This window comes from Cryptomeria japonica, chromosome 1 (genome assembly GCF_030272615.1).
Source record: "Cryptomeria japonica chromosome 1, Sugi_1.0, whole genome shotgun sequence".
Taxonomy (NCBI): Eukaryota; Viridiplantae; Streptophyta; class Pinopsida; order Cupressales; family Cupressaceae; genus Cryptomeria; species Cryptomeria japonica.
The window spans coordinates 703,470,067-703,480,525 of NC_081405.1; the positions used below are offsets into that span (position 1 = coordinate 703,470,067).

At 36.0% G+C, this 10,459-nt stretch overlaps 1 protein-coding gene across 1 annotated transcript; it reads right to left on the minus strand.

The window, feature by feature from the left end:
- Positions 1–2,119: 2,119 nt before the first annotated feature.
- On the minus strand, positions 2,120–3,727 carry LOC131856258 (7-deoxyloganetin glucosyltransferase-like). Its single transcript, XM_059207754.1, has 2 exons — positions 3,253–3,727; positions 2,120–3,177 (listed from the first exon to the last, which is right to left on the minus strand). The coding sequence occupies exons 1-2, from the start codon at positions 3,614–3,616 to the stop codon at positions 2,285–2,287; spliced, it is 1,257 nt and encodes a 418-aa protein (XP_059063737.1). The 5' UTR covers positions 3,617–3,727; the 3' UTR covers positions 2,120–2,284.
- Positions 3,728–10,459: the final 6,732 nt, after the last annotated feature.

Sequence of the window (10,459 nt, forward strand, 5' to 3'; positions counted from 1 at the left end):
CAACTTTTCAAAGGGATCTCATACCCCGAGTTGGACCATTGAAGGATGCCTTAAACCTTATCAAGGATTTTGATTATGTACATATATCTCATATCCTTGGGGAAGGTAATTCCCCTATGGATGATTTTGCAAATATTGGTGTGTTACAGTGTGAGGGTTTCTATTGGAATGGAATTGACCCTCTTCCTCCTAATGTTGAGGAGATAATTAAGCTTGGAATTATTCATGGAGGTTAGCCTTTCTTGGTATGTGTGGTCGTTTATATTTTTCACCCTTTCCTATATTGATTTTTTGAGGTGTTTTAATGATGATAGCTAGGCAATTTTGCCTTTGGTGCTTATCAATTTATCATTTCCACATAGATTGTGGGTGATTTTTAGTCCTAGTTTCCTAGTTTTTAGAGTGTTTCTTTAATGGAGTTTTGAGCGCTCTGTTTGTGACTGTGCCATTGAGGGGTCAATTGTGGGGTAGGAATTTCTCTGATATTTGGTTTGTGGGCTCCATCATGGGTTGCGAGAGGCATCAGTATGAACCCATTTCCTATGATGACATTCATAGAAATAAGGAAATTTAGAGGATTTTTACTAAATGTGGGGTTATGCCATATCTAGAGAATCTTCATGGCTACAACCCCAATGTGATTAAGCTCTTCTACAAAGGGTGGTAGGATAGGAAAATTTGCATTGGAAACAAATGTTTGGAGGTCACAAAGGAATTGGTTGTAGAGGTTATTGGGCTCCCAATGGATGGAAAAATAATCAAGGATAGAAAATCCTTTGAGTCTACGATGAATACTTTTTTCAAATGCAAGGAAGGATTGAATCATGTAAAAAATTAGAATGGTGGCTACTAGGCAGATTCTCTTAAACCCCTTTGGATGGGTATGGGTAGCTTACCACTATCTATGGCTATCATTTTTCATTACTCAATCACTTTAGGCAAAAGCTCTTGGTTTCGTTCCCTTTCTATCTTCTTTTGTCCCTGCCAATATTAAGGAGCACAATAAGAAATAGAGTAACCCTTTTTTTCATGAGACCTTGATTCTTCTAACTATGGAGCACATTAAAGAAATTGTATCTCCCCTTAAGGGGAAAATGAAGGATTCCCCCCCTTTGCTATTAGAAAATACAAGGTCTGAGGAGGAAATGGAGACAGATTCTAGGGAGGAAGAGGATGATTTAGAGTATGTTTACTAAGAAATAAGGGATGGGGCTTCATTGAAGCAAACCATTGTCTTGAAGGAGAAAAAAAAGAGAACCACCCTCTTAGGGATGACAAAGGGATATTTGTGAAGAGAAAGAAGGTGAGGTATGACTCTCCTAGTCTAGCTAATGTGGAGTTAGATGCTAAGGATGCTGGTGATAGTCAGAACATGGACAAAGAGGCTAATCTTATTGGTGGGTGGGGAGGGGGGGGGTTTGGGAGCGGCCAAAGATATTGCTCTCCTTAAAATTGACTATGAAGGTAGGGTAGGGGTTCTTGAAGCCAAGATGAAGCAAATTGAAGATAACCTGTCTAATTTGATTAACAAGAGTTATTGCACAATTCACACTAGTGTGGAGGGGATCAAAACCCTTGTGAATCATTGGCCAAATGTGTAGGTAATGATGTCTATGTGAGATATTGTTATTGATCTAGACTTAGTGGAGAAGGGGAAGCTAACAAGGGGTCACGGTGGTGGTCCATCAGCATGAACCTGTGGGCATATCAAGAAGACTAGGGAGCAAGCGAAGATTGTATTGCATGATCTGATGAACTTGGCTGAGAATCTTGATCATATGGAAGCTAAGGTTGTTGAAGCCCTGAAGAATCTATGTTAGTTTTTTTTTTCTTTGCTTTCCTATTGTTTTAGGGGTCTAGTTTTTGTTGTTTTTGTCTTCTTATTGTTGTTTGGCTGTATGTTTTTTTATTTGTAGCTCATTGCACTCAGGCTTGAGGGCCCCTTCAAAACCTATTTTTTCCTAATAAAAAACAACCAAGTGAGATTCATAAAAAGAAATTTGTTGACTCTAAAATAGGTATCTATAAAATGATGATCCTCTAAATAAGAAAAATGTATAAAACCTTTTTAGATCCAATAGAGTTTATGAGTAGTAGTCCACAAAGAAAAGCTTGTCATTGTACCAAAATACAATAGCCAGTACAGATCATTTAATAAATCGTCTGTTGAATTGATAGATGAATGATGAAATGCCAAGGGCGAAGGTGGGTGCTTTATAAACCTATTTTTTTTATTAACGGAGAAGATTGTATGAAATTAGCAGATGGATGGAATGCTTTGGGGCTACGCCGTTTTAACAGAAGCCGATTTGGAAAGTTGTGTCATGTCATGGATAAACCTGTTCAAATTCGTATAAGAAGAACCCCCAACAGCTTTAAATGCCGCCCCCTTCAACTCCATGACTCTTTTTCTCAGCTCCTGTGCTTCCTTACCCTCCATCAGTCTCCTCACGCCTCTCTCAATCTCCTCCCTTTTGATCACCAGATTTTCATCAACGTCCACACCTTCCAAGTCAATGCCAATCTTCCACACATCCTTGCAGAAGCGGCAGTCCAGAAACTGATCAGCGAAATAGGGCCATCCAAGAATGGGAATACCCATGCTCATGCTCTCCAAACACGAGTTCCACCCGCAATGGCTGATGAACCCTCCTACGGAAGGATGAGACAGAACTTTCACCTGAGGCGCCCATTTCACAATCAGTCCCCGATCTTTTGTCCTCTCTTCGAAACCCTCCGGCAGAGTTGCAGGCATGCCTCCCGCAATATCCATTCGTAACACCCAAAGAAAGGGGTGTTGGCTTTTATCCAATCCGATTGCCAGTTCCTCCAGCTGTTCGTTTGATTTGACAGCGATGCTGCCGAAGGAAACGTATATCACAGAAGCCGGGTCTTGGGCATCGAGCCATTTCAGACAGCTCTCGTCCTGCTCCAGCAAACTCCCACGCCCGTTCAAATCTCTTCCTTCCAGAAAATTGGGAAGAAAGACAGGGCCTACTGCCAAAGCAGGGCAGCCATTACAGGACAGTGCGCTTACCGTCTCACGCAGGGCCCACTGGAATAAAACGCCCGATGTGTCGGTAGCACGGTAGAAAGAGAACAGATCGCTCGGTAACAGAGGTGGAAGATTCCCGGGCAAACAAGTGATCACTTTGTCCGCCCTCTTCGAGTCCTCCACTGCAATCAGTTATGACAAATATTTTGAGCAATCAAAATAAAATTGAGGAAGCCTCAGTAGTATAGAATTTATACCTTTGACAGGAATATGTCCGTGGGAGAGGAGAAGGTTGGCGTTGCACTGAGCAATAGAAGAGGTAGCGCACAATGTCCAGAAGATCACTCGGGGCACTCCCAGTTTTTTGGCCACTTGGTGAGTGCAGGACATGAAATTTTCTGTTATAATGCAGGTGACGGGAGGAGTTTTTCCATCTAATAAGCTGCTCAGCAAATGATGCTCCAAGACAGGGCCAAGATTTTCCATTGCGATTACGTACTCAGCAAGATTGGCGAGACGACCATGATCTGGCGGCAATCCATCTGGAATGGTGAGAAACTTAAACGTGGGCTCATCATCATTATGAGCTGCTTTAGACATGCACTTGTGACTCCAATCCATGTTTACGAAAGTGATGAAAACCCCTCTTGAAGAGAGCAACTGGGCCAAATTAATGAGAGGATTGATGGTGCCTTGCGCAGGGAAAGGTACAATCACTGCGTGCAGGCCACTTATCCCCATCTTTCTAATTGCTTGAGATCAGTTGAGCCCGGCCTTCATATATATACACATGTCAACAAGTATTATGTGTCTAAAATGTTAGGTGTAAATGAAATTTCTTGTATACCTATAAGATTAAGTTAAAAGTTATCGCTATAAACAGTAAGGAATTTTTTCAAGATCAATTTATGTTGTATCAAGCAACGGTGGTCGTGCTTAAGAATGATATTTTGATGGTTTGGAAGTACTTTCACCAAGAAAATAACACATAGTATGAGGTTCAGTTTCAAATTCATAAATGAGGTAGGACGAATTTGGTAAAGTGAGATAGATTGAAAGTATGATATAAAAGGTCAAATTGGTTGAGAGCCTTGGCAAGTGCCTTCACATGGGTGGTGAATGAGAAGGAACTCAAAGAGTAAAGGAGATTATATGGTGGAGAATTCTTTCGAAGAAAATGGAGGATGAGATAGAATGTTAGGTGTATATGAAATTTAGAGTATATAAGATTAAAATGTTAAGAAAATAATATTATATGAGGTTCAAATTTACAAATGTTATAGGATGACATTCAATTTATATAATTTTGGCTACAAGATGGGATTGGTAGATTAAAAGTATGATGTAAAAGTTTAAATTGATTGAAAGCCTTAGAAGTATGATTAGAAGACAAGTGTCGTCACATGAGTGGTGAATGAGGAGTCCAAGATTAAGAAGAATATGTGATAGAGAATTCTTTTGATTCACCACCCAAGATTAAAGGAGAACATGCTAATGTTGCTAAGTCTATGTCACAAGAACAAGAGGACATGCCTTATGTACAAAGGTTATACCTATATACACATGAAAATATGTAAAATTTTAAGAAGTTTGATCAAGGTTAATGTGTATGAGGGGGGAATTAATAATTTATTTTTTTAATTGAACAAAGAAAAGTACAAATATATATTAAAAATAATGAGCAACTTAAAAGAACTGCAAGAAATGGAAAGAAAAGAACCCGATCAATCACCAATACAGATGATAAATATGTTCAAAAGACTCTAAAAGCTTCAGCCAACAAAGCTACAACATAAGAATCTTTAACAGAATATACAAGAAACTTAATTCATTAATTCAAAGTAGATAAATAATTAATTAGGGAATTTGATTTGATTTTTTTTGAAAGGGAATATAAGTCTTGGGTAAATAAATCTTTACTTGAGGTAGAGCTTAAAAGATGATAAATAATTTATGTTAGAATATGATTGTTAAATACTGAATTTATTAATTTTAATAATTTATTTTTTAATTAATATGTAGAGGAAAATAAGATAATTAATTATTTAAATATGGATGTATTCAATCAATTATGGAAGAAATGGTCTAGTAATTAGATATTTGATGATATATAAAATTTAGGTGTCTACAATAGTAATGAAATAGTGACTAATTATATTAACGAATAAAAATTATTCAATAATTCATTGATCATCAGACTTTGAAGTTTAACGGACTTCCCTTGTTTTCTATTTTCTTCCCGTCCTTTTCAACTACACTTTAGTCTTGTCTAATCTTATTTCTTTTGATAGTTTCATTTTTTACTTTCTTCCTTCTTGTGCTTTCTTAGTATTTAGTATGAGTAGTTTGCATTCCATTACATTAAATTTATTAATTCTAATGATGAATCATAAAGTGTAACATGAAATATTGATGTTAAATAAAATTACACAAATGCATCCATAAAAGCTACCGATTATTATCTATCATACTTGACATGAAAAGTAGTGAGTAAATGTTTGGAAGGTTACAGATTTAAAATTTTTTGTTATATTTATAATAGCTAATACAAATTATTAAAAAAAAAAATATTTGACATTTTATATAAAAGTTACCATCAACATATCTATGTTCTAAATAGATAAAGTGTGAGAGGACTCAAACTCTTACATAACAACCAAACCCAGTTAATCATTATTTATTACAACATAATAATATATTATTTTAAGATATATATTTAACTTGGTTTGACAAATAAAAAAAGGATTTATCATTGTCACATGTCATGTGATTTTGCAAGTTCTATACTTTTACTCAATCTCACCATTTATGAAGCAAGGTGTCGATGCCTTTTCTTAGGTTTTACATGCTCATCTCTTATTTTCTTGAGAGAAAATGGGTCGATGCATCTTCTCACAACTCCTTCCAAGAAAGTTGTCAGCTAAATAGGTAAGAACTTCTTACTTATGGATTCTCTACCTACCCTTAATTTCTATGCCATCATTGATATCCTTTCTCAATTTCTTAAATTCAAATTTTTACCTTATTTTAGCATAAATTTAGCCACATTTTGCTATGTCCTTAATTTAAGTGCACTCCTTTGTAGTTCGCACAGTTCAAGGGGGCATATTATCTATTGAAATTATTTTTATCTTCTATGTAGTCTCATAGGTGTTATTCACATTTTCTATAAGTGATTAGATTAGCTAGATCTAAATATCAATATCATTTTTATCACAACCCTTTTTCTATGTATTTCTACTTTGATGTGTATACACAGTTATTTTTCTACACACATTGAGGTGGGGATAGAGTGTACTCTAAGAGGAAAGTGTAGACAACAACACTCTTTCCCTTTAGCTTTATGGAACTTTTGTTCAATGTCTTCAATGCATGATTGTAGTGCATAATTTGACAATGTTGGCACAGTCATTGACCTATACCTAATAATGCATTTTGATATACCACATTTTTTCGTTAAAACACCTGTACCGTAGTTTCTGATAGCCTATTCATCTTCTTAGAATGTCTTAATTGAAATTATGATTTAAATCCTTAAGTACTAAGCCCTATGATGCTACCTGGCAACACCATTGTTTCCTTTAGCTGATATATGAATAGACTACTAGACATTCTAGATTGTCAAGAGCACAATTTGCTTAAGACACAACCATACAACATTCTATAATTGTTATCATGATTGTATCACATACATTTAACTTCCCCACTTTCAATCAGATGCAGCTATTCTGGCTCCAAAAACACTAGTGCATAACATGAAAATTATTCGCATGTTACACATTGTTGATTTTGCAAACTACGACTGCGATTTTCCAAATGATCAATAACACGATGTACTTTTTGGCTGTTTTGAAGCCAATTTAACTTCTGCCCTTTCATTCCTCATAACTTTCGAATTCAAAATCCAATATTAAATTTTTAATTAAAAATTTTCACTTTTCCCATTTCAATTATCAACTCTCTTCTCTGATTAGTTTTGATTGGTTGCAAAATGGCCCGACAAGACAAGAGCACTCGTGAAGGTAAAGTTCCGCCGTGGAGAAATTGAAGGTAAGCCAAAAGTACACGCAAATGGTGTGATATGAAAATTTGCAATAGTTGGTTGTAAGATGGTGATGGAGGTTGTCCCATTTTCAATTGAAGACGAGAGCTTCAACTGGTTCAGAAAAAGTCTCCACGTTCAGAATAAAGGTAACCCAATAGTACACGTAAATGTAGGACTAAAGGCCAATCAAACATTCAATGATGTGATACCAAAACTGTAGCAAATGATGTTTTATTAGTCGACCAGAGCAATTATAACAGAAAAGGAAAAAGTGTCGGTAAATATGTTGTCAGAAACAAATAGCCTTGGGTAAGACCGTCAAGTGACTTCACGACCAGTTCATGCCAAAAGGTCGTGGAGAAATGTGGATCATATGATATAGGTAGTTAGATCAGAAGGCCATTGGTTGTGTATAGAAACTGACTATTTATTATTACCGTATCTTTCAACTGACTAAAGGTTTCTATTCATTTTATTTTATTTGACAAAATAAAATATGATTCAAAATATTGTTCATCTCAGAGATAAACAATTATAATGTAGCATAGATTACAAAACATTATGATGATACTTTAAATATAATATAAAAGTACAAATAATTTAAGATTATCAAATAATTATTATTACTTTTGAAATTAGAGTTTGTTGGGAAAATTTTATCTTTCTTGTGTATTTTATTACTTCATTCGCTAGGGGAAAGGAGGAAGTAGTGGACATAGCTAACTTCGCGCATCTTAAGCTCCTAAACGGTTCATCCGATTTCGATGATTTTTTTTTTGTTCTCTCTATATGCGACTTAACTGCTTAAAGCTATTCTTTTGGCTTGTGAGTAGTAACGATGCACGCTATGGAATTCGATATGTGCACAAAAGTCAAAAAGTGGTCATTTCAAAGTGTGGTCCAATACATAATCGATTTTGTGTCAATAATAGATAACTCAAAATAGCTAGTAGTAGTGGAAAAATGCCCCAATATTTATGCACAAATGTCCTAGTAGTCATGCACAAGTATCCCATCAATGGGCTAATTATGGTAAAAAAAAAGCTAAAAAATATCCACTATTGGTACATGTGATATTTATTAATGGACCTTTCATTACCTTTTTTTTTGGCTCCTACTATGTCTACTAACAAGGGGTGAGATTGACAAAAAGATGACAGTCATTGGTCCTATGTCCACTACTGGCTCCTTTCCCCTAGGGGAAACATACCAGTAGTCGTTATAGCTAACTTCGTACACCCACAAATTTTAAATGATACATTGGATTTTGACGATATATTTTGTTGTCTCCACATGTGACTTATCTGCTTATAGCTATTGGTTTGACTTATGGGTAGTAACGATGCGCACTGTGGGATCCATTATGCATGCAAGGGTCAAAAGTATAGTTTTCAAAATGTCACCCAATACTTGTTTAAAGATGCCCCAATAATCGTGCACTTAAAATTGCCAATGTCCCAATAGTTGTGTGCTATGGGTACCAATAAAAGTGCACAAATGGGCCAATTATGGTCCAAATAAGCTAAAAAAATGAGTGTTACTGGTACATGGGTAATTTATTAATGATCTTTTAGTTATTTATTTATTTTTATTTTGAAAGTTAGTATTTGGAGGGTTGGGTGTGCAAGGAGTGAACGGATATTAGAACATGAATTGTAACTAGTGCTTTTCCCCTAGTAAATTGATTTTTCTTTATTGTTTAATTTGCATTTGTCTTAGAATACAATAGTTTTTCAAAATTGTCAAAGTATGGGTTGGTGTAGTTTAACTCTCTTGGAAGATCCTAAATGAAAAATATTAAGTATCTAATTAAATAGTTTCTTTTGTCTAATAAAAAATAAATAGATTATTAATTTCATTGTTGGATATTGTAAACCTTATATATATGATAACACAATGATGAACAATGAGTACCAAACCGGTTCTGAGAGGGGGGGTGAATTGGTACAGGTACAAAAACTTTTCCTGAACCGGTTTGACTGCAAACAGTGAACTTGACTGCCAATCACTAACACTGGTCATAAACCAAATTACTACTGGTTAAGCGCAATGAGACTGTGAAAATATAAACCGTAAACACTTATCTTACGACACAACCTACACCCTCATTTCCACATTATCCTTATGCATAAACAAGTAATCTATCATCAGAAATATAATAACTTGCTAGATCAACATGATTCACCTCTTGACTGAAATCAACAAAGCATCCCATGAAAAAGACATCACATATGACAGACATATTTTTCACGTGGAAACCCAACTGGGAAAAACCACGGTGGGGATGAATACCCACAACCTATTTTTGAAGTCTTTAGAAGTCCGCTCTGTTAGAAGCCTAGTCCCGTTAAAGACTGTTACAACCGGTTCTGTTAGGAACCGATACTGTTAGGGATCACCCGGATAAGGGATGGCTAGAATACCCGGTTAAGGGTTAAACCATGTTAAAGGTTACCTTGTTAGAGGATTTTATGAACTCAATGGCTTTGAGTCACCCTATTAAAGGATTTACAGCAAGCTGGTTAAAGCTACCCTGTTAAGGGATTTTCCAACTATTGAAGTGATTAGAGATCAACAGGTAGTATAATGATATGGTAATAGCACTCAATGCCAATGCAGACCCACTTTAGTTCCTTTCTTCTGCATACACACTCTGCAGGTATCAACCCTCTTATCTGGTCTGGCAAGAATCATGTATCTTTGCACTTAGATACACACACAACATTTGCCAACAACTTCAACATGAAACACAACATTGAACTTATAGGAAATAGATAGGTCGGTAACATAAACCCTAAACCCTAAACTTTTAGGTTCAGCAATTCAGTCGGTTCAATCCCGACTATTGAACACTTTGCATTTGAATACAAGGGTCTTGAATAGTTCTCAAAATATTCTCCATTGTTCATTGTTCAATGCTTCTTGGAGGTGATAACCCATCATGTGTTCTCCACCATTTGTAGAGACTTCACACATTCTCGAGGTAGATAGGATTGATAACTCAATGATGAAAAGTGAGTACCAGACCGGTACTGAGAGGGGGTGGGGTTGAATCAGTACAGGCACAAAAACTTTTCTTGAATCGGTTTGATTGTAGACTAAAAACTACTGGCAATCCCTAACACCGATCCAAACCAAATTACTACTGGTTAAACATAGTGCAACTGTGAAAGACATGAACCGGTCAATCTTCTTAACTTTTCATACAACCTACTCCCTCATTTCCACTTTGTCCTTATGCATAAACGGATAATCTATCATTAGAGATACAATAACTGGCTAGATCAACATGATTCACTGCTTGACAGAAAACAACAAAGAATCATATGAAAAGGACATCACACATGACACACATATTTTTCACGCATATTTTTCACGTGGAAACCGAACTGAGAAAAACCATGGTGGGGATGAATACC

What these genes read in the sequence shown, in the direction of transcription:
- LOC131856258 (XM_059207754.1), bottom strand. Translation starts at nt 3,616, where the DNA reads ATGGATTGGAGTCACAAGTGCATGTCTAAAGCAGCTCATAATGATGAT. An exon ending in CGGACATATTCCTGTCAAAG is followed by an intron (nt 3,178 to 3,252) that starts GTATAAATTCTA and finishes AACTGATTGCAG; the next exon opens with TGGAGGACTCGAAGAGGGCG.